This window comes from Gopherus flavomarginatus, chromosome 2, assembly GCF_025201925.1.
Source record: "Gopherus flavomarginatus isolate rGopFla2 chromosome 2, rGopFla2.mat.asm, whole genome shotgun sequence".
In the NCBI taxonomy this organism is placed as follows: Eukaryota; Metazoa; Chordata; order Testudines; family Testudinidae; genus Gopherus; species Gopherus flavomarginatus.
Genome location: NC_066618.1, coordinates 63,996,059 through 64,020,413, shown reverse-complemented (window position 1 = coordinate 64,020,413; position 24,355 = coordinate 63,996,059). Strand labels below are relative to the sequence as shown.

General features: G+C 41.5%; 1 protein-coding gene across 6 annotated transcripts in view; it reads left to right on the top strand.

Moving 5' to 3' along the window:
- Positions 1–24,355, top strand: part of OSBPL3 (oxysterol binding protein like 3) — a 135,603-nt gene that overhangs the window by 83,659 nt on the left and 27,589 nt on the right. For 5 of the 6 annotated variants that reach the window (XM_050938600.1, XM_050938599.1, XM_050938601.1 and 2 more), the window contains exons 12-16: positions 4,282–4,389; positions 10,682–10,816; positions 11,548–11,641; positions 17,408–17,658; positions 21,557–21,694. In XM_050938600.1, the coding sequence (XP_050794557.1) occupies positions 4,282–4,389; positions 10,682–10,816; positions 11,548–11,641; positions 17,408–17,658; positions 21,557–21,694 (726 nt within the window). The remainder of the gene's footprint in view (positions 1–4,281; positions 4,390–10,681; positions 10,817–11,547; positions 11,642–17,407; positions 17,659–21,556; positions 21,695–24,355) is intronic. The other variant, XM_050938604.1, reaches the window with a different exon arrangement.

Genomic DNA, 24,355 nt, shown 5'->3' with positions numbered 1-24,355 from the left:
AAGAACTGAAAATATGCTTTTTAAGGACTCTGAGGCCTTCATCATCAAATACTGACATCTACTTGCTTTGCAAGAGTGGTGGTGTACTGGTGAAATCTCAAAAATACAGACCTCTCATCAACCCAGAAGATTTTTTTGCCCTTTTATGGATAATGTCAGTGTCCACATTTTTCATAAGACACTAAATATATGCAGTGTTTTTCACCCCAGGGCTGTGGTCTGCAAAACAGTGGTTAGGGGAGGCTACTGTGGCTGAGACCATGAACATCAGAGACTCATTGAAAAAGCCAGTCATTATTCCTGTAAGCTTGCAGATGAAAGGTGGTTTGCCTGGTGGTCATTTCCATAATAGGGTTGTCAGAAATTCAGCTGCACCTGTTCCTGGATGAGATACTGAAAAGAGACAGCTATCTCCAGGAAACACTGGAGAAAGTGCTGGCAAGGAATATAGAAACATGCAAATGATCCTTGTCAAATTATTCTAAGAGCCAACGGAAATATTTCAAACTCAGTTATAGAAAACAGTCCTTTGGCTGTATTTGTAGCAGAGATTCCCCAGAAAATGTTTGATATCCAATAATGAAAATCCTGGAACAAGAACACCAGTCTTTCCCCCTGTCTTTCCCCCTCCTCCTCCTGATTAAAAAATGCTGCACAGTAACTGGAGAATATGAGTGAGGCTAAACACAGAATTGAATTCTCTTTGTGATCCAGCTGGACAGCCTCAACAATAAACACCAGGGTCTTAGAGATTTTGTGGCAAGGATATGTGCTAGACTTCTTCCCAGCTCCCTCTCCATACTTCACTCAGCCCTGACAAACATCAAACTTTCCAAAAGATAAATGGCCTCTATTCCTCTAAGGGCCATAGAACCCATCTGATCAGAAGAGTCTCCTGGCATTGCTCCACCTTCTTCATATGGGAAGAGACCCAGGAGAGTGATGGTTATACTAAACTCCCAATACCTTTATTAAGTGGATAAAGAAATCCAGATTCAAAATAGGAAACTGCAAGATCCCAAGAGACTATTACCTTGCTGCAGGGGACCTGCCAGAAGCATTTCCAGTTTTCAGGGAGGTCATTGAGATTCTATTTCTCATACAGTTTAGACCTATACCTGTACAAAACCCCAAAAGCTTCATAAAGCTACTGAGGGGCAGACAGTAATGAATTTTTGCCAGGGCAGCATCCCGACACACCTCAGTTTGCTAAATCAGTTATGAATATAAAAAACTTGCTTGAGCCCCAGCCAGGGCCGGCTCTAGCAATTTCGCCGCCCCAAGCACGGCGGCACGCCGCGGGGAGCGCTCTGCCACTCACGGTCCCACAGCTCCAGTGACCTCCCGCAGGCGTTCCTGCGGACGGTCAGCTGGTCCCGCGGCTTCGGTGGAGCTGCCGCAGGTGTGTCTGCGGGAGGTTCACCGGAGCCGCAGGACCAACGGACTGTCCACAGCCACGCCTGCGGCAGCTCCACCGGAGCCACCTGCCGCCCTCCCAGCAACCGGCAGAGCACCCCCTGCGACGTGCCGCCCCAAGCACACGCTTGATGCCCTGTGGCCTGGAGCCAGCCCTGGCCCTAGCACCTCTTTCATTACAAATTAAGCACTGGTGGCAGTCATTATTAAGCTGACATTGTCAGGCCCTCTGCTCTATCAATTTCAGGATGAACCAAAGCTGTTCAAGAATCCAGGGAACCAACAGCCAAAGCCTTAATTGTTCTCTCGGAGTACTGTATCCACACAAACCTGAAGACAAGACACTAAAAGAGACTATCCAGCCTCAGAATGGAAATACACCACAGGAGGCCTCATAATACTTACAGACTAAGAGAGGAAGGGTTAATCAGACTCCAGAATCAGATCATTCAGCTTCCCCAAAAGATCAGTTGTCAGACATGTCTCAAAATGTTGGTATCTGTGATGATGGAAGCTTCTTTTATACACCATTGCAATCATCTCTGTGCATCCAGTTCCCAAAAGGATCATAACTATTAAACTAGGTGAGTATCAGCCACCGGGGTTGGGAGGTCTTGGGCAACATCACATATATGCAGAGGCCACCTAGCTATCCATGTCTACATTCACCACACGTTATGCAGCTGATATACAGTCTTCCACATTTTGAAAGTGAGTGTGTCCAAGAGGCAGTCCATACATATGCTCCTTAAAATGACTTTATTTTTTGGGTTGCACTAATATATAGAATATATGCTTTTGTTATCTGAACCTGCCCTATCTTATTACTTAGTTTGTTACTCCCCAGACAGTTCAGAGCTAGTGGAAATGCTAAGAACTAGAATTGAATGTTCTTAGCTGAAAACTTCCTTTCTGGGAAATGGTGTGTCCACTAGTCCATCAAACCCACTTAGATTACACTGTAGACTTCACATTTTATCTGGCATTGATGCTCCCCTTGAAACCCCTCAAAACCAATTCTATGTACACCTCCTACCTCAATATAACGCCATCCTTGGGAGCCAAAAAATCTTACTGTGTTATAGGTGAAACCGTGCTATATTGGACTTGCTTTGATCCACCGGAGTGTGCAGCCCAATTCCCCCTCCCATCCCGGAGCACTGCTTTACCATATTATATCGGGTGGCGTTATATCAAGGTAGCTGTGCAGTTAGTTATTTAAATGTTCTATGTGCTGTTTAAGGGAAAGTTTATTTCCAATTATCAAGTTTATTAGTGAAGTTGTTTACAGGGTTTTGTGTTGTAAGTTCAGCTTCAAAAGCACTCATTTGGGAACTAACCAGGGCCATGGCCAAAAAGATGTGATTGCCAGGTATTGAGTTTCAATGGCATCCAGTTTCTGCAGCGAAAGCACACACTCAGAAGTCATGACTAATGAAGGCTCTATTACCAGAAGTGTAAATATCAGGAAGGAAATGTTTCACACTGCCTCTGCAAACCTTTTAATGTTTCCTTCCTAAAATTAATAACTTAGCTTGTTTATGAAATGGTAAGGAAATACTTGTCAGAGTCTTAGGTACCTGGTATAAGGTTTTTTGTTTGTTTGTTTGAGGCATCCTGACGGAAACAAGTGAACTAGCCTCCCCTTCTGTTTTTACTTCAGTAGTTAAAAACTACCAACTCATGTTTAAATGTAAAGAAAACATTCTCATTTGATAGTGTTGTCATGCTATATAAGCAGTTTCTTTTCAGATCTCTTTGGATAATAGATCACCTTTGTTTTATTATCTATTTATTTGAAGAGATATCTGCTTCTGAAATGGAGTATAGAATGGGGCATTCCATTATCACTGTTATGGAGAAATTTGTGTTTTAACTGTTAGTGAAAACGAATTTCAAAAATGAAATACTGTATATATGTTTTCAAAATGTTTGGTAATAAAATAATTGCACTAAAAGTCACAGTATCTTTCTCAGTTTGAGGAAGACAGAGCTACTCCCATTTCCTTCATCATCCTGTTTGATCTTGCGCAAACTACATGAACAAAACCTAATGTTGTTGAATTTAAGTGTTAAAATATTAAAAGTGCCTTTCCTCACTTTCACTTCTGTTCCCCAGTGTTCTAGCCATGCTGCCAGTGGAACTGTCCCTCTGCCATCACTAGAGTTCTTTCTTGGAGAAACACACTTGGCCTCTGGTGCATAAGGCTGTCCTGTGCTCTGTAACACTGCTTGCTCCATCCCTGCCCAAGTTGCGTAGTTTTTATAACCCACAGGCTGAGATGCAGCAGAAGGAAGCTGATTTGGGGAAGTTTTATAGGAGCAAAGCCAACTGTATGGCTGCTGTGAGGATGATTTTAGGAAAAGTGCCAGTAGTCTGGATGCAGTGGCAAGTGAAGGGAAGTGTTTTATGTCGGACTGAAAGGGAAATGCATGTTTCTAATTGCACAGCTTTATAGTTCTGGGGAAAATAGTTTGAGTTAACAGTGCGTGATTAGAGAGGATTGGTTGTAGAGGGGGATAGAGGAAGAGACCTCAAAGGGAAAAATAACCCATAAAATAACATCTAAACTTTTTAAAAAAACAACATATAGCCTCTGGTGGCCTAAGATTTCCCATCTCCCCATTCTGTTTATTTGAATTCTTCCCCCCCCCCCAAAAAAAAAACTCGTGTTTGAGAGAGGAGCAATGTTTGAAGCATTTGTGATCTATTAAATGCAGGATCAAGAACAGGTCATGTATCTAGTGACTTTCTTTTTTTCTGCTTCATTCAAAGTTTTCTTCTGCCCCTTTTACATAATAAAGCCACTGTCTACATTAGCTAAGAAAACTTTATGGCCCCATATTTTTTGTTAAATGTTCCAGGCCATAGCACAAAACACAGATCTTAAAGACCGGTTACAAAGAATACACGCCGAATCTATGCTCCTTGATTCAGCAGCTAATGCAAAATCAAGTCCCGATTTGGTGAAGGTGGGTATGGATTTCCTATTTCAGTGGTGTCTGTTACTGCAAACTCTTATACTTAGACTGTTGCATAGCTGTGGACTGTCCCGTTCCTTTGTTCCCCATACAGTGAGTTGTATTAGCAAAAGGAGCTCCTCTTCCCTTGTGTGTGGCTCACATGGTGTGGCATTGTGCAGTATTAATTTAGAACAGTTTTCCTAAACACTTCCATTGCTTTTTGGTGCCTTAAGCATGAGCAAAGTCACCCCATCATTCTATCTGGCATTATTTTCTCTCAAAGCTGTCTGTTTTCCTTGATCAATCTCATGGTCCCTAGTTGCTACTGATACCTGTATAGCAGCTTTAACACAGAAGCCAAATAATTTTAGGAGGGGAAGGGTAACTTTACTATAAAATACATTAAGTATTGTGCTTTGGATGTATTTTGTTCTATTGAATTTGGTTTGACTCCTTGTTAGTACAGAACATCAGCTGCCAGAGTGTTTCATTAAGGGCTAGTTATATTTTTAAATAAGTGCTAATAATATGCAAAAATGGGTCATTATTTAAAAAAAATGGAAAAAATGAGATTTGAGCAGTTTTAGCAATTTAGTTTTCCTTGTATGTAGCTAGGATGTCCCCTACATGTCTCAAATGTCACTTATAAATCAAAAAGTTACCCCTTGAAGGAAACGGAGTGTGCGCGCATGTGTGTTCCTGTTCTGTTTCTGGTGGATTTCCTAAATGATACATCAAAGAAATTTCTGTAGTGATTGTACAGTGAATGTTTCATTAGAAGTTGAATGAGAGATTACAGAGGATATAAAACAAAATGCAATGTATTTATTTCTTTTTTTTTTTAAGACATTTATTTCATCATTCAGTCGGTTCCATTGTCTTGGTATAATGTACTATTTGAGCTGGATTTTGGTCACGCTTGTAGATTTTAAAGTGTAATTGATTGTGCTAGTGGCCTTTGCTTTTTATCCCCCTGAGAATTTGAACAGTGGTTCAAAAATGTATAATAGCTCTTCTGGATAGTTGGTTATCTCAGACCAACTCTTAGTCTTGAAAAGATTTTCTTATTAATACATAAAAGGCCTTGCCATGACAGTGGGTCAGTGCTGAAGCAATGTATGTACCATGCAGTAGATGCCTAAATAAGTTTGGGTTTTTTTCTTCTTATTTATGTAATGTTTCATTCACAAATTGTCCATAACTTGGCTCAGGCTTTGTTCTAGTTAGCTCAAGGAGCAAGGCACTTACACTGGACCTGTTTCCTTTCTAGTTAAATGTGTTCTGGAAGACTGTTAGATCAGTGAACTCTAGAGCAGTGGGAGTGGTAAGAAAGGGCCACTGTACAAAATTTGGTTTTAAGTGCACTCAAAGATATTACTACTTTGCCATTCTAAGCTTCCTGTGTCATTTTTCAGGGTAAATCTAACTTATTTGGAGGGTGCTAATTGATGATATCCTGCTGAGAAGTATTGAATTTTCATAGCATGGGTAACTTTATTCATCCTAAGTCTCTTGATGCCAGAAATTGGCAGGATGTCTTACTCAAGCTCCAGTTGCACTCTGGCCATGGTTATACACCTCAACCCTGATAAAACACGAATTTGGATATAACACGGTAAAGCAGCGCTTCAGGGGGTGGGGCTGCGCACTCCTGCGGATCAAAGCAAGTTCGATATAATGTGGCTTCACTTATAACACGGTAAGATTTATTTTTTACTCCCAAGGACAGCATTATATCGGGGTAGAGGTGTACTCCAGAAATATGGCACTTATTTTTACTTTGACTGTATGGTGTCACTGGGTTTTGACTCAGTGACAGCTTCTCTATGCTCTCTACACTCTCCAGTATAATCATGGCACTTTGGTAACAAATTATGATGATAGATCCTGTAGAAATCAAACCAGTGGTGTGTGGGTGGGGGCGGGGGACTAGTTTCTCAAGGCTTAGAGTAAAAGTTTAGTTTGTCCATATAGCAGCTCATGACTTTATTGCTCATCTTGGAGTCTTATGAAGTAAAGAAGAGAAAATAAAACTCCAACATAGTAAATTGTAAGAAACTACCATGTTCTCAGATGGGACTAATTAGTTCATATTGTTGCTTTTTATATTGTTTTCAGTCATGTACGCAGTCCCAGGAACAACAGTTCTCCTAGTCTTCCTGTAAGACATTGATTATTAGATACCTTCCACCTCCTGACAAAGGAGAAGATTATGAAGCTTTAACTATTGTGAAGTTATACCCTTTTTTCTGTTATTCACAATTGTATAAGTAAAATCGGTGCTGTTTTGTATGTTAGTTCACTGATATTGTACAGAATTTCATAGTACAGTAGAATCTTATTGACTGGCATAAGCTCCCATGGCAACACACCTCAATTAAGCATTCCTCCAAATTCATCAGGACATCATGGATATGTGGCATTAGTGCACTTCACGTTCTTAATGCATTCCTTTAAAAATATAAAGCACTAAACATTCTTTTAAACATAAGAGATTTGATTATTAGAACAAAATAGGGAAGCTGCAGAATGAAAACTTCATACTGTCAGACCCCTGGAAACTATTGCAAATATATCTGCAGATAATAGTGGGCTAGTACTACTTTTTATCCTCAAAAGGAGGATCAGCTCAAAAGAAACAAAGTAAGTGTGGGGAGATAATGGAGTATAGCAGTGATGTTTGGGCAAGCAGTACAGGGTTGGTAGCTGGAAACAGATTTGGCATCATCCAAAGAGGAGTGGAACCACCTCAAAAGAACATGGATTGTGGAGGTGGACAATGAAGATGGGGTGTGGAGAGGGAAGAAGGGAGAAAGAGGAATGGTGGTGGACTCCTGAAGTGCAGGTAGCAATCAGAAATAAGAAAATGGTGCATAAAGAAAAAGAAACGAATCCAGAGTACAAGTGAAAGTGAATACAGAGAAGCAAAGCAAGCTGCCAAGCAGGCAGTGAAGGCCAAAGACTGTGCCCTAGACAGTCTGTAAAATGAGCTTGTAAACGACCTGCAGTTGGCTGGCAAAAAGACTACTGTAGCATTGCAAAAATGAGATTCAGAGAGGAGGAAGATGGTGCTGCAACGCCATTTGTAAATGATAACTGTGGGAGACTGCTAGTAACACCTGAACAAGCAAAGGAGAGGTGGAAACAATACCCTGAGTCTTTATGAAATGAGGCAACCCGCTTTCAGTGGAGTTGCCCATATGTGAGCCTAATGTGGTGCCTGAGCCTGACATAATGAAGAGGTGAGAAATGCAGTCCAGAAAATAAAGAACGGTGAAGCAGTGGGACCTGATGAGGTGACTGTGGACCTGGTGAAAATCTTGGGTTAGAGAGAGGCATAAAATAGATGAGCAGAGTGGCTAAAAACAGTCTGGGCAAGACAAGATATTCCCCCAAGATTGGTGCAAGTCTATCTTGATCCCAATACATAAGAAGGGAAGCATCTGTGAATGTGGAAACTATTATGGATTAAAGTTACTGCTGCACGGTATGAAGATACTGGAGCATATCTTAGATGCTAGGATTAGGAGAATGGTGGAAGCCATCCTCATACAAGGACAGTTCAGCTTTAGGAAAAGATGAGAAACCATAGATGCCATGTTTGTCATTCCGCAAGTGATAGAGAAGGGGCTAGAGTACCAACAGGATCACTTCTGGGCTTCTATAGACCTAGAAAAGGCACCTGATAAAGTGGACAGAACGATGCTCATACCAGTGCTGAGGAAATACGGAGTTTCTGATAATTTAATAATTATGGCGCATGCATGATGATCAAAAGGCGCTTGTTCCAAAAACATGTTTGGAAGTGAAAGTTGGACTGCGTCGGGGGTTGACCCCTCAGTCTGCTCGTGTTTACCATATTGATGGACTACGTCAGCAAAAGCATCCCAGTGGGAAAAGGTGAGAAGCTATTTTATGCAAATGATGCATCAATAAGGGCGTCCTCAAAATAAGACCATGGGGAAATAGTAAACCGTTGGTATGACCAGCTAAGCAGTCATGTTCATTTCCATCCCATGCCTAAGACTGAAGTTACTTGGATCCATAAAATGCCACAGGGAAACTGGATATAGAGTTTAATGGAGTACCATTAAACCAAACTGCCCAATTCAGATACCTTGGTGGCTGTGTTACAGGAGATGGCAAGCTTGAACGTGAGATACAGTCCAGACTGGAGAGTGCTGGCTCGTGAATGACAAGCACAGGCCACTGAGACTAAAAGCCTAATTGTATAGAACAGTGGTGTGCCGTGCAGTGCTACTTGATTCAGAAGCATGGGTTGTAAAGAGATGGCAGGGCCAATTGCTACAGGTGTTTGAAATGAGATTTTCACGCAATAAAGAGTCACACAAAGAGAGAGTGACTGACTTCCATCCTAATGCTTTCATTTCACAAAGTCTGTGATGTGGCTGACAGAATCCAGGGAGCACAGCTTTGCTGGTTTGGATACATATCGATGGGGAATGAAGAGGACCTGGGGAAGATAGCATAGCAGGAGAGGGAAGTAGGAAAAGAGACCCTGAGGAAGCAATGGTTGAATTGCATCGAAGAAGGTGGTAATCATTGGTGTTGGACATTGGTGTTGCCCTGGTCAGACGAAGGTGGTAGATGATGGAATAAGGGGAAGATGGGTGCTATTTATCTTGTGCTCAGTCAGTAACACTCATTGCTCTGAGTGTATTTCCTGACAGTTATCTAAGCAGGGACAGTCATTTATTAGGCTACCAGTTAGTTAAGTAGGTTCCACTATATTGGGTCTTACAATAATCATAGGTATATGCAGAATGAAATTTGAGGGCAGTAACATGCTCAGTGAGCCCCCTTGCCGTTCTCTCCAATAGCTGTGGAGGTGCTGAGAACAAGGACACTGGTTCCTACCCACTTCTTTTCCCTCTCTATACCCAGTAGATAGTCTAAAATAATGAGTCTCTTGGTGCTTCTCCTGCCATCGCTAGCTTGCCAATAGCGTCACTGTGCCAAGTACACAAAGACTGTTTAAGACTTGCTGTGGTACAAGACAATCAAATCCCCATTATAATCTATAAATTCTGCTATGAATCCCACAGCAAAGGCTATTTCCTTTAAGTAGCCTTGGTAATATGATATTCTTCATTAACGGGATGCTGCACATGAAGACTGGGTGTAGTACTACCACTGCATAAGTGGCCTAGCAGCCGAAAGAGAGCTAGGAAAGAGAGACCCTCAGAATACTTTTTGGCTCCTGTAAATCTTTGTATGCCAATGCACTGAACATTTTGTTTTTAAACAAGGCTTGAGCGGAAATAAATGACTAATTTGCAGAGGCTAGGGGAGAGTCTGTTACATTTAGTGTCACATGCATTACAATCAACCAGGAGTTTTTGGAAATAATGGCCAGATGGAGACGCTGACGTGTGGCTACAACATGTGCAAGCATGGATTGGGCAGCGGTTGTGATAACAGGCTGCATGACTGGGTGGGGCTAGTTGCTGGTGCCCCCTGTGGCTGGTTTCTAGTGCAGTTGAGAATAAAATGAAGAGTTCCCAGAGGTAAAGGTCCTGGGATTTTGGTGATGGAACTTGGGTTCATGTAATAGGGTGAGACCTTGTGGGCTGAGGTCCCCACCTTGCTGCAAAGTCCCTCCCCCTTGTGGTAGGGAGGCTGCTAGGACTCTGAGAGAGCTGCCTCCTCGGGGGGAGGGAGAGGGTGGAGGGTAGGCTGAGGAGAGAGCCACCCCACATTGTGGGTTATTTGGTAAGGAGCCCTGTAACCCCTGCACTGGAACCAAATAGGTGCCTGCTATAGGAGAGTCTGAGTGATGGTTGGCTAGTGCCCCTCTCCTGTGTTAAAGTTTAATAGAAGTTGTGGCTGCTGCTTAATTCCATGCATATGTCTGTCCCCATTTGCTGTTGTGTCCACATCAATAAACATGGAGGTTTTGTAGTTGCTTTCCTTTCATGGGGAAGCTATGTACGGCTTGTACGCACATACATTTAGCTCAACATATCACTTGACTATTGTAACATTTTAACAGCTGTTCTTGGCGGGGAGGGGAATGCATATTCTAGAGCAGTAACTAATTCTGCAAAATACACATTACTGAGCTTCACTTTGTCATTTGTGTGTCTGATTCTTCTGCACTTGGTAGCTTGTCCCCTCTCTGCAATGCATGCTTCCTACAGTAAACTGTGCAGGGTGCATGCGTTCATCTGTGGCAACATTTAAAGCCCTCTTTGAGTCGTGTATCTGTTGGTTTGTACCTACATGTGCACATTGCTAATTACCATATTTTCCCTAAAAGCTGTTCGTTTATTTTAAACAGGAAAATGCAAGAGAAGGAAGTCGAAGCCTGGTTCACCAGCTCTCCAATGAAAGTAGACTGTCTGTCACGGACTCGCTGTCAGAGTTTTTTGATGCTCAAGAAGTCCTTCTGTCTGCAAGTTCTTCAGAAAACGAGGTCTGAGAACAAATATCAGACTATCTCTCTGATGTAGCTTATTTCGACATATTTAACCTTTCATCTTTCTGCATGGTAATTGCAAACTTGCTGATCTACCACAAATGAAATATTTTGGAGGATTTCAAAGTCACATACACTTAATTGTTTGCTACTCTTAAAAAAAATAAAGTATAAGGGAGGTGGCTGAAGAGGGAAAACAGGCAATGTAGCTTGCACGCCTGATTTTAAAATAGAAAGTATAAGGAATGTAGTTTTGCAGTGTCTGTCTTGAGTCGTCCTACAGGAGTTGCAAGAAATTTTATCAAACAATTGTGCATTTGTACGTTGTTGTTTTTTTTTTCTTGCGGCACCTGTAGATTGACCTGTGGCAGATGCTACTTTGCAGCATACAATTTTAAACTTTTTCTGTTTCATGAAATTCCAAAAAGTTGATAAGACTAGATTTCAAGAAAGGCTGATCTAAATTTTCAGGATCAAAGAAAACAAGTTTTGCCTTCATAAATCACTACTGAATTATTTTATTGAAATCTTTTTAGTGATGGATCTCTGATCTGCACACCTATTCGTATTTCTAGGTTTACCTATTGCTTCTATACAACACAGAAACAGTGCAAACAATACAGATCTTTCTTCCATTAATTTCACAAATGATCATAACAGTTGTCAAGAGTAGCATATTGCAAACTTATTTATATATATAAATGTACGTTGTTTCCTTCCCTCCCCAGGTATCAGATGATGACTCATATGCCAGTGATATAAGTGATAACATCTCTGAGGATAACCTAAGTAACGACGTTGAGAATGAAAGGCAGACTTTGGGTAAGATTTGTTTTGTTGTATCCTATTCTGAAAAGAGGCATTTTCTTACCAGAAATCAAATCTTAAAAGAAAAGCAAAAACTAGCCAATGTCTACATCTTGAAATTTGTGATACCAGATTGAACAGTTTTTGGAGTAGTGTAGTTTGGATAATCTTTGTGCAGTCAACTGTGCCCGGATCATTTTAAGGTGTGAGGATTGCTGTGTATCAGCACAGACACTTGTCTGCTATCTGTGTCACCTCTCTGCAGAGACCTGCAGCTGCTCCCAAGCTTCATTCCATGACCTTGGGACCCTGTGGAGTAGCTAACCCCAGGGGCATCTCTTCTTCACTGAAAGGCAAATATTTTCTCATCACTCTAAATCTTCAGTACGAACTTGTCCCCTTACATATCATTCAAATCCAAAGAATAGTTACAGTTAATAAAAGCTGCATTTTGTTATGTGAGAATAACTGTACACTGATCGGCCTGGTGTATGACCATAATACTTTTCTCTTTTTGGTTTTGTCCCCGCTAGCACATACATCAGCAAAACCTTTGTCGGAAAGTAGTGTGAAAAACACAACCCGGACTGATATGAATTATATATGTACACACATACACATACATGTGTGCATGCGCGCGCACACACACATAGAAGTGTGAACAGCACTATGTCATCAGGAAAGCATCTCCCACCAACATAGCTACCGCTGCTCATTGGGGTTGGTTTAATTAGGTCAGTGGGAGAGCTTTCTAGTCCGGCACAGAGTGGCTACACAGGAGACCTTACAGCAATGCAGCTGCAGGAGTACAGATGTATCGCTCTAAGGTCTGTAGTGTAGACGTAGCCTTTGTTTTCTCTTGATTGCAGTGGTAATGATTGTGTTTAGGGCAGTCAATTTGATCACAGTTAACTTAAGAGATTAACTCAAAAAAATTAAGCTCAGTTTTAATTGCACTGTTAACCAATAGAATTCAATTGAAATGTATTAAATATTTTGGATGTTTTTCTGTTTTTACATATATTCTGTGTTGTAGTTGAAATCAAATTGTATATTTTTATTACATATATTTACATTGTAAAAATGATAAACAAAAGAAATAGTATTTTTCAGTTCACCTCATACAAGTACTTTAGTGCAATTTTTGTCCTGAAATTTTGTCTACAAATGTAGATTTTTTTTTACGTTTTGTTTGAGTGCAGTTATGTAAAATTTCAGAGCCTACAAGTCCACTCAGTCCTACTTCTTGTTCAGCCAATTGCTAAGACAAACAAGTTTGTTTGCATTTTTAGGAGATAATGCTGCCCTCTTCTTATTTACAGAGAGAACAGCCATTTGCATGGCACTTTTGTAGCTGGAATTTCAAGGTATTTATGTGCCAGATATACGAAACATTTGAATGCCCCTTCATGCTTCAGATGCCATTCCAGAGGACATGCTTCTAGGCTGATAAGGCTCGTTAAAAAAAAATGTGTTAATTAAATTTGTGACTGAATTCCTTGGGGGAGAATTGTGTGTCACCTGCTCTGTTTTACCTGCATTCTGCCATATATTTCATGTTATAGCAGTCTTGGATGATGACCCAGCGCATGTTGTTCATTTTAAGGACACTTTCACTGCAGATTTCACAAACACAAAGAACGTACCAGTGTGAGATTTCTAAAGATAGCTGCAGCACTCAACCTAAGGTTTAAGAACCTGAAGTACCTTCCAAAATCTGAGAGGAATGAGGTGTGGAGCATGCTTTCAGAAGTCTTCAAAGAGCAACACTCTGATGCAGAAACTACAGAATCTAAAGCACCAAGAAAGAAAATCAACCTTCTGCTGGTTGCATCTGACTCAGATAATGAAAAATGAGTGTGGGTCGGTCCGCACTGCTTGGATGGTTATCGAGCAGAACCCGTTATCAACATGGATGCATGTCCCCTGGAATGGTGATTGAAGCATGAACGGACATATGAATCTTTAGCGCATCTGGCATGTAAATATCTTGTGATGCCGGCTACAACAGTGCCATCAGAATGCCTGTTCTCGCTTTCAGGTACCATTGTAAACAAGAGGCAGGCAGCATTATCTCCTGAAAAGGTAAACAAACTTGTTTGTCTGAGTGATTGGCTGAACAAGAAGTAGGACTGAGTGGACTTGCAGGATCTAAAATAAAACAATGTAAAATTTTTGGATTCAGGTTTTTTTGTACATAATTCTACATTCATAAGTTCAGCTTTCATGATAGAGTTTGCACTACAGCAGGAGTTCTCAAACTGGGGATCGGGAACCCTCAGGGGGTCGTGAGGTTATTACATGGGGGTCACAAGCTGTCAGCCTCCACACCAAACCTGCTTTGCACCCAGCATTTATAATGGTGTTTAAATTTCTAAAGTGTTTTTAATTTATAAGGGGGGTTGCACTCAGAGGTTTGCTATGTGAAAGGGGTCAGCAATACAAAAGTTTTGAGAACCACTGCACTACAGAACTTATATTAGGTGAATTGAAAAATACTATTTATTTTGGTTTTTTACAGTGTAAATACTTGTAATCAAAAATAAACAAAGTGAGCACTGTATACTTTATATTCTGTGTTGTAATTGAAATCAATATATTTGAAGATGTAGAAAACATCCAAAAATATTGAAATACATGGTATTCTGTTTAACAGTGTGATTAATCACACAATTAATTGCATTTAATTTTAATTATTTGACAGCCCTAATTATGTTCATTTTAAGTAGCTTGCTGATTGCATGGAGGGCCTTGCATTTTTCATTCAAAATGATTCTTTTTAAAAAAGAGAATTGGAAGAAATGCCTAAAACCAAAATCCATATACATACGCTTTTCTCTTGTCCTGGACCATGGAAAGCTGCACTAAGGAGTTACTATTTGGTTACAAAGGTTAGAAGTTGGAACTATAACTTTTATACTAGCAGTTTTGTGCATGCCGAGTTCCTGGTTCCCTGTTCTCCCTCTGCCACTTCAGCTTAAATCAAGATTGGATGACTTTCTAGAAGATATGCTTTTAGCTGAACCAGAAGTTATGGGGTTGATACAAGAGATGCTTCATGAAATTCAGTGGCCTATGTTCTGCAGGAGATCAGACTAGCTGATCATAATTGTCCCATCAGATCTTAAAATCTAGCTCTCAAGACAGCTCAGCATGTCCATTATCTCCCTCACTGTGTAGCAAAACCGTGTGTTACAACTCTAGAAAACCATCACCAAACTTTTCAAATGTATATTCCTAAAGTTAGACATTGAAAGAAGCTTCCTGAGTATCCCAGGTACTCAACACCCACAACTCTAAATGAAAACCAGTGGCCACTGAAAAATCTGCACTTCTGGAAATAGAACATTGTATGTAGGCGCCTAAAGTATGGATGTAAGTGCCCAACTGAAAAAGCTAGCCTTGGTGTCAAGCCTTCATTAGCGTGGTTAGACCATACATCTGCTGTTTATCTCAGATTATGTATGCCCTGATGTATTTACAGTTGTCTGTATTGCTTTATATAGGCCACATCTTTGTTGACTTCCATGGAGCTACAACAATTTACACCAGCTGAGGATGTAGCCCAAACTATTTAGTTCAGTTGATTAGTCCTTGCTATGTAATCTGAGGATTTCAAAGGGTGTGATAGCATCCCATTTCAAAGAGCTGTTTTGAACCAGAATACATTTTTAGCACTTTTGTTACCTATTCAAAGGATATCGCCTCCCTGCTGGAGTCTAGGAAAACAGTTTCCCTTTGGGCTGAGGTTTTTTTTTTCTTTTCTTTTTGGATGTTAATTGTCTTCCTCTCCCATGGGAAGCGTCTGAGTCAACCGCTTTCTGAAAGGGAAGCGTCTGAGTCACCGCTTTCTGAAAGGGAAGTCATACAAGTATGTTAATTGTTTCCTTACCCCAGGTGGGCTCTCAGATTCTGGATCTTGCAGTTTTTTATGCAAACTAGTATTATGACAGATTGCATGTAGGCAGGAAAATAATGTGCAATAAATTATAATTCAGCTGTCGTGTGGTGTTTGTCATAGCTACCATGCAGGGATGAGAGTTCAAACTTGGTCCTTCATTCTTAGGTAATCGGTGTCTGGGAGAAATGCAGAGGCAGAATGCTCTGTGCAGCACTATGACCTTTGTGTGCACTGACAATTTTCTGGAAATTCACTGATGCCCTTAGAACAGTGCTGGCAAAGTTGGCAGCAATAGCTTAGTCCCAGACAGGTGCCGCTTTTCTACAGTGCCATTTTTGGCATGCTCTAAGCAGAGTTAGAAAATGTAATGTAGATGGCCACTATTATTTTTACCACCATCTCGCTATTGCAGGCACCAGTGGAGTTTTATTGGTGTTAGTACAAAGTGGGGAAACTTTTTAAAAATGAACTGACTCTATCTTCATGGACAACACTTCTCTGGCTATTTCAGGCAAAATGTAGACAGGCTACGGAGGCAGTGGTATCCATCCCTCTGTGAGTGGGACATGGCCTCGAAGACTCATGTGGGGAAGACAACATGGAAAAGGAGGAAATGATGTACTAAGGCAGCCCCCAAATGTCCCAGGATCAGAGATGGGTGCTGTAGAAACACAGACACTGTTCAGGGTGATTGAAAATAAGATGGCAAGATAGCGGGAGGGGTGAGAGAAGGATATACCTAATGGCTTGGGATGAGGGTATAGCTAAGTCAAGTAATCTACCTGGGCCAGTTCATATTCTGACACACCCCTGGGCTAAGGCTTATCCCTGTGGTGGGGCTTTATTTTAAATCTATATCAAGTCGTTTACTATAAAACTTGGAACTATTTATTGTGCCCAGATTGCTCTGACACCAACACATTCTCTTGGATGTGCGAGTTATCCTTTTGAATGTCAAGTAAGCTCATAGCCCTCCTGTGGCCTTCTCCAGCACATAGGTGTGTTGTGAAGCTAAATTCAGTAGTGTTTGAGGTATTTGGGTACTTGGATGAGCATCATGGAAAAGCCTGCCAACAAATATCTGGTGTTTGCCTACAGCAACAGATTTTTCTTGATATGAGGAGTCCATCAAATCAGCATAAAGAGATGATGGGGGAGGTAGTGTCACACTTCGGTTCTGTAAAGCACACTTTTGTCTTCTGAAAAGAATGTCAGCTTAATTGAAGATATCTCAGGAAGGCGTTTTTATGTTACTTAAATGTACACAAATCCGTCTCTTGTAAAACAAGATAGTTCTAATATGTGCTCTATAGAGGTGTAACTTCTAAGTGCCTGTGGATATGTCTACACTGCACTAAAACACCGGTGGCTGGGCTATGGCAAGTGACTCAAACTTGTGGAGCTTGGGCTGCAAGGCTATAAAATTGCAGTGTAGACATTCGGGCTCAGGGATTCTCCCTTCTCCTGGGGTCCCATAGCCTGGGTTCCAGCCTGAGCCCAAATGTCTACATTGTAATTGTATAGCCCTCCAGGGTGAGCCCCACAACCCAAGTCAGCTGACGTGGGCCAGCAGTGAGCGTTTTATTGCAGTGTAGATGTACTCTTAGGCTTTTCCAGAGCATCTCAAGGGATTCTTTTCAATCATTTATGCTTCATGTATATCTCAGTAAAACTTGCTCGGTTTAAAACCTTGTTTTAAATGATCAGTGTACAGCAGATATCTTCAAACCACAAGTCAATATTTGAGTCAGATGGGGAGTGAAGCGTTGTCTGAAAGATAAGGAAATTGCTGATGCTTTAATACAGCCATAGTGATTTCAAGAGATGATACTGTAAGAAAACAATGAATTGCTTAATGTGCTCCTGGTATTTCCTTCCAGATTGCATTCCTGAAAGTGGAATGGGAAGCCATTCCAAGCGGAGAACGTGTTTGCCGGCTCCGTGTCCTAACAGCAGTAACATCAGCCTATGGAATATCCTGAAAAACAATATAGGGAAGGATCTCTCCAAAGTGGCCATGCCTGTTGAGTTAAATGAGCCACTTAACACTCTTCAGCGACTTTGTGAAGAACTGGAATACAGCGAACTTCTGGATAAAGCAGCACGTACCTCGAATTCATTTGAAAGGATGGTAAAAACAAAAAAAAAAACCTCTCCAATACTGAGCAACATGAGATGTAACTGAAATAGAACACAATGGATTTTCTTAAGCCTAAGAAACCAGAAATTACTTTTTTTCATTTCTTGTGCTTACAGCTGAGAAGGGCAGGTTTTTAAAAGAAAGCATAACTAGCTCCTGTGATCTGTTTCCACTTTCGTAACAGAGTAGCCATTCTCAGGTATCTGATTCTCCTGCAAATGTAGTTAAGGAAGAAGCTTAGTTCTGGTCTGTGTTGCTGTCTTCTCTCTGAAAGGTTTAAAATGTGTTTTTAGTTTTGTTGTGGAACTAATATGCTTCCCCAACTAACAAAAATGGCACAAATCTATTCTGCTTTGGCAATGTCTTTTTCCGTGCATGGGGGACACAGACAACCTGTGCCTGCCAATTAGTAGGGGAAGGAGGCAGAGTGAGGGCAGCTTTCTTCTTTCAACTGTATTTTCCACTCCATGCATCCAGTGAAGTGAGTTTTAGCCCATGAAAGCTTATGCCCAAATAAATTTGTTAGCCACTAAGGTGCCACAAGTATTCCTTGTTCTTTTTGTTTTTTTGCTGATACACGGCTACCAGCTGAAACCTGAGCATACTCAGTCCGTGTGAGCATGCTCAGTACAAGTCAAACAGCAAATCAGGAGGGGGGGATGCCTGTGATCCCGCATGTTCTCCCCCTCTTTCCCCCTTCCCTCCCCCCACGCATCACCTCTGTGAGGACACGTGCTAGGTCTTCCAACACAATGTTAAGTACAATAGTATTAACAGAATGAGCAACTGTGTGTTTTTTTTTTTTTGTTTTTTGTTTTTTTTTTTAATCAGACTTGTTGTGTAAAGCTTTTTGAGTCTCCATAAAGTATTTGAGATCTCAGACTGGGAAAGAGATGCATATTTGGTCAAAACACAAATACCCTTTTGAAATGAAATTTTTGAAGAGACATTTCTCTTTTACTTATCGGCCAAGATGGGACTTGACATTTCTTCATTTCCTGGGCTAACCACTTAATTCAGCACTGCTGGGCTGGCTAGGGTGTGCATGTGCTGTCTGCTACTGAAAAGACAGAACTCTGAATTCAGAACTTGGCAGGTAAGGGAGGGAGAAACTGCTTTCAATCGTACCTTGTTTCTAAGTGTAATCTCATATTAATGTTTAAGTCTATAAATATATTCTGATTGGTTTAAAATCCCTTATTAGCATTCTTAATGTTTTGGAACTAATTCTTTGCCGTGTCCCTTGCAGTGAATAAACACTTCAGCTCAATGGCTTTTGTGGTGAAGTGTCACTGTTCTTTTCTGTATCCAAACAATCCTGAACAGAAACTTTTTTTAAATTCTATATAACAAAAACTTAATCCCATTTTAAAGATCTTTTCTCATTTCTGCTGTCTCTGCTAGAGGTATTCTTGAGTCTAGGTCAAAGTAAATAATGCCTTAAGGTCCATTATCAATAGACATTCTTTTCTCTCTTCTCTTTGCTTGAGAATGTGTATTAAAAGGGAAATAAGTAATTGCCTTTTTAGGAGGAAGTAAAGGCAAGACCCTTTTTTTTTTTTGATCCTCGGGTTTCAGAGAAATTACATTTGGGAAGAAAGAGAGGGAATTCTCCAGCATGAGAAACCCCAAAAGCAGAGTTAATGTTAATGACTGTCCTGAAATCCCACTACCTTGTAGTCCACTTCTGAGTGTTTTGTTTACGGATTGAGGTGCTGAGATTTGAGAGGGAGCACATCTACAGCACGTTCTAGGGTTTTCCCAAGGAAAGGAAAAGGGGAGGAAGTTTCATTGGAGGAAGGCAGTGAAGGAAAGGAGAGATAAGTCAAGGTCTACAGACTAACCTCCCAAGTTTTCATTCCCCAGACTGTTCAATTCTGCAGAGGTGCTAGTAACTCTCTGGGGGGATTAGTATCTCCAGCTATTGTAAAGGAAACTGGCAAGATAAAGGTTAGCACACAATAGACAAATGATAGTGCATACCAGCTATGTCTACACTACCACTTATGTCGGCAAAATTTATGTTGCTATGCAGTGTGAATATTCCACCCCCCGAGCCGCATAAGTGATGATGTGCACTGCACGCACTTCTCTCGCCGACATAGCTACTGCTGCTCATTGGGGGTGATTTAATTATGTCAACTGGAGAGCTCTCTCCCCCATTGGCATAGCGGCAAAGCTTGTGTAGCCGCTCTGTCAGCTTTCTAGTGTAGACATAGTCTTAGTGACCCCACACAGAAACCTAAACAGACCAGTAAACTGTTACCTTACAGAGGGATGAGCCCTTTCCCCATGTTTTAGGGGTAGGGTACAAAGGATATGGTTTTATGTCTAGGGACCACAATTTAGAGTTAATGTTTTGAGACGCTTTCTAATATAAAATTTGAAATTGATTTTTAAGCAGATTCTCATTTACTGGATTCTGTTCTTTGGAATGGTATTTTGTTTAAAGAGATTTTTTAGAAGTACCATTTTTATGTACATTTTAAATTGGCATCATAGTCTGAGTTGCTTTCCAATCTTTTTCTGTTGGTGGAGGGGACAAGCTTTTGAGCTTCACAGAGCTTTCTCAGCTCTGGAGAAGATAAGATGAGACAGACAGATTGTTAAGCATTAAGGGGCCACATGTTGTAGAAAAACAATTAAAATGAAGTCCTGGCCATAAAATGAGCCATAAAAGCAGTGTCATTGTTAAGCCCATGATTTTTAATGTCCAGCATAGTTATTAATTTAATTTCCCAGGCTTGTCTTCTGAAGATGTCATGTAGGTTTCCTTTGAAGATGAGGATTGAGAGGTCAGATATATGGTGTACCACATCCAGTGCATCAAATGCTCCAACAACTATGTGGGTGAAACCAGATAATCACTATGCTTTCAAAAGAACTCGTACAGCAAAATGATAAAAGGCAAAAACACTCTATCACCCATGGACTAATAGTTTGTCTGTGTAGACATAATCAGAGGATGTTTTGAAGGCCAAGACTATAACAGGGTTCAGAAAAGAACTAAATAAATTCAGGGATCCATCAATGGTTATTAGCCAGGATGGGCAGGTATGGTATCTGTTTGCCAGAAGCTGGGAATGGGCAACAGGTGATGGATCACTTGATTACCTGTTCTGTTCATTCCCTCTGAGGCACCTGGCATTGGCCACTGTCGGAAGACAGGCTGCTTTGTTAGATGGACTTTTAGTCTGACCTCGTATGGCCATTCTTATGTTCTTACACTTACAGCGGCACAGCTGTACTGTTGCAATTGCATCGCTGTAAGGGCTCCTGTATAGCTGCTCTAAGCCAGTGGGAGAAATTTCTTCCACTGGCATAATTAAACCACTTCCAATGAGTGGTGGTAGCTATGTCAGTGGGACATGCTGACATAGCTACCGGTGCTTTTGTCAGTTGGGGTATTTTTTCATACCCCTGACCAACAGAAGTTTTGCTGACAAAAGTGCTGGTATAGACACAGCCTTCGTGTATCTCTTATCCTGGGACCAACAGGGCTACAACACTGCAAACTAGCAGCACTAGTATTCTTTGATCCAGCATTCTCAGTCTCTCTCTCTCTCCCTCCCTCCCCGTTTTTGGTGTGTGCCTCTGATTTCATTTTTTCCTGCATAGTTGTGAAAGGAAAAATTGAAGTATATTTTAAATCTTTTATGGATTTGAATCCTTCCTATTTTTAATAAAGGCCTTGAAATGACTCTGAGTCACACCTCAATGCTTGTGTTAAAGGTTGACTTGCAATAGGTATACACTACATTTTTCTGCAGTTTGCAAATATGTGTATCTGGCATCTGTATGAGGCCTCTTTTGTGCATAAAATCAAAAGAGAAAGATTTATAATGAAAACTGTTAGTGACCAATTAAGCAAAATCTTGTTTATTCTCAGGTGTACGTGGCTGCTTTTGCAGTATCTGCATATGCGTCCAGTTACTACAGGGCTGGGAGTAAGCCATTTAATCCGGTGCTTGGAGAAACCTATGAGTGTGTCCGGGAAGATAAGGGCTTCCAATTTTTTTCAGAACAGGTACTGTATATTGTGCCTTTAACGGTCTCACTGGTCACTTGACAGACTGTTTAATTCTGTGTGCATGGCAGCAGTCCTCTGAGGCTCCCCTCGGAATGTGGGCATAAGTAATATATAGCATCTTCAGAAGACATTGCAGAATTATAAACTCTAGAGAGCACTTCACTATCTGCTAAAATGTAGCTACCTCTGGGGTGGGACATGGTAGCAGCCATTATAGAAGTGCTAACATTACACACCAGTTTATGGCCAGGAAGCAAGGAATAAAAGCTTATCTACTTGAAGTAATAGAAGAACGTCTCTAGGAAAAATCCAGCTGCCCTTATTGAAAACCGGCCTGGACTAGGCCATATACGGCTGGGCAATGAGAGTATTTCTGCAAATAATCTCCAGACAGGAAAATGACTAAAGTATAGGAAGTATAATACCAGGTTGAAAACTGGGCATTATCAAAAGCAGGTGGGGTTATTAAAGCACTAAATTAAAAGAGGAGAAGGGATTTGGTTACTATGGTATTCACTGAAGTAACAGGTTAAAAACTGTTTCAGCTCATCAAGATGTGATTAAAAAGTCTTGGGGAAAAGTTGTGCATATTGTAGGACTTTGGTCATGGGCAACCCTAAATTACAATCCATTACGAAACAAGTTTTTTCTTAAACTGTAAAAGCAGAACCTGAACACTAGATCTTAAACAGAGGATAAAATAAAGTGCTATGTAATCTTAACCTAGCCTCAGGAGATGAGTCACAGACATTACTGAGATGGAAATATGGGAATGGGTAGGGCAAGTATCAGATTTAAAATTCCATTAGTGTTCCTGGTTCTCCAGTTTTATGGTGATGAAACCCACTGATTTGTGGAAATTGCACTGACATAAAACCAGCCTAGAGTAATGAAGCAGTGAATCAGGCCTGCTGTTGCAATGTCACAGTAATTTGAGTTAATGTGGAAGGATTTGCCCTGCTACCATGTATAAAGCATAGGGTTGCCATTGTCCTGGATCCTCCAGGAATTGAAGATTTTAATGTGATGAAACCTCCAGGAATACATCCAACCAAAATTGGCAACCCTAATAAGGCAAGTAATAAAAATACTAACTGCTTGTTCGAACTTGGTAGGAATCTAAGAACCATCATGGAGGCTTTATCTGACAGAAACACCCCACTATGTGCAGTATGTTAAATATAAATGAAAGATAATACACTGAATTTACTCGCAAGAGGGTGAGGGAGCAGTTGGCAGATACAGAGAAATACAGTGTAACCCTTCTGCCCCTCTGAGTTGGCAGCAACAAGGGCCGGGTTCAGTATCCAGGGGTTCCGTTTCAGTAACACAATGCATAACCGGCTCGAGCCCCACCCAGTGACCTGGGACATTTACATACCACACCCCCCTGGGCACCTCTAGGAGGCAATACTTCCCCTCTCGCAAGCACAGAGTCTGAGTGTAGCAAATCTTTTTAATAAAGGAAGGAATCAATGCGGCATCCCATTGGAGAAACACCACAAACAGGGTTATAACACAACCCATAAACAAAAACCCACCTCAAGTACATTTGGCACTGTCCTTTTTCCCCTTAGGGTTTTAAGTTCAATCACCCCAAAGTCCAACAACCCAAAAGTCTCTGGTCAATGCCACCCCAGAGTTCGAGAGTTTATCTGTAGAGGTCCCTCCCCCCAGCCTGGGTAGAAAGGGGCACCTTACGTGGTCCGGGGCCAACTGCCCTGCCTCTCCGTGGGTTCTGCTTCCGCCTTCTCCACGAACTGCTCCGCTTTACCAGCCGCTCCACGCTGCTCCTCCAGCCGTCCTCAGAAGCTGCTCCGCTCAACCAGCTGCTCTGCTTCATGAGCTGCTCCAGTTCTCTCTGCAAACTGCTCGGCTCCGCTCGCTCTGTGGGCCGCTCCACCCATCCCACAGCCACTCCGCTCTGCCAGCTGCTCCGCTGCCACCAGCTGTCCCGTGATCCGCTCCAGCCGTCCCCACAACTGCTCCACTCCGCCAGCTGCTCTGCTCCGCAGTATAGCTTCAGGCTCCCCTACTAGTTAGCACAGTACTCAGTGCTCTCAGGTCAGTAATTTCAGCTCTTCAGTGATTTCAACTCTTAGTGATCTCAGCTCTTAGTGGGGGAGCCCCAGTGCTAGTGCACCATTAGCCCAAAGTGAGTTCAGCTCAGTAACCTGTATTTAGATTCTTGAGGGAATAAAAAAAAATCAACTCTGACATTCCACAGTGGAGAGAGGAGGGGGTGGAACTGGTGCTTATGGCTCCACAAGGAGACTGCACCACCAGGCACAGATACCTGTCCCCAGCCTCTCTCAATTCACTGGGTTTTGGAACCCATGTCCCTTGTCTAGCAAGTACCACCCAACTGAGGGTGAGTCATTTGTCACCAAGCAGTCCCACAGCTCGGCAGCATGGGATGGGGTAGGCGTGCCTATGCAAATACACTCTCTGAAATTCTTTCCACCAGATGTCAGGGTAGAGCTTATCCTGACTCTGCTTACAACAGGAAGAACAAAACATGCAGCAAGCAGGGCAGCCAACTTCTTGTCTGATCTATTTAGATTGAAAGTTCTTTGGGGCAGGGATTGTTGCTTACCGTGTGTCTGCCAGCCCCTGGTTGTGGCCTCTAGGTGTTACTATAATACAGATCATAAATGA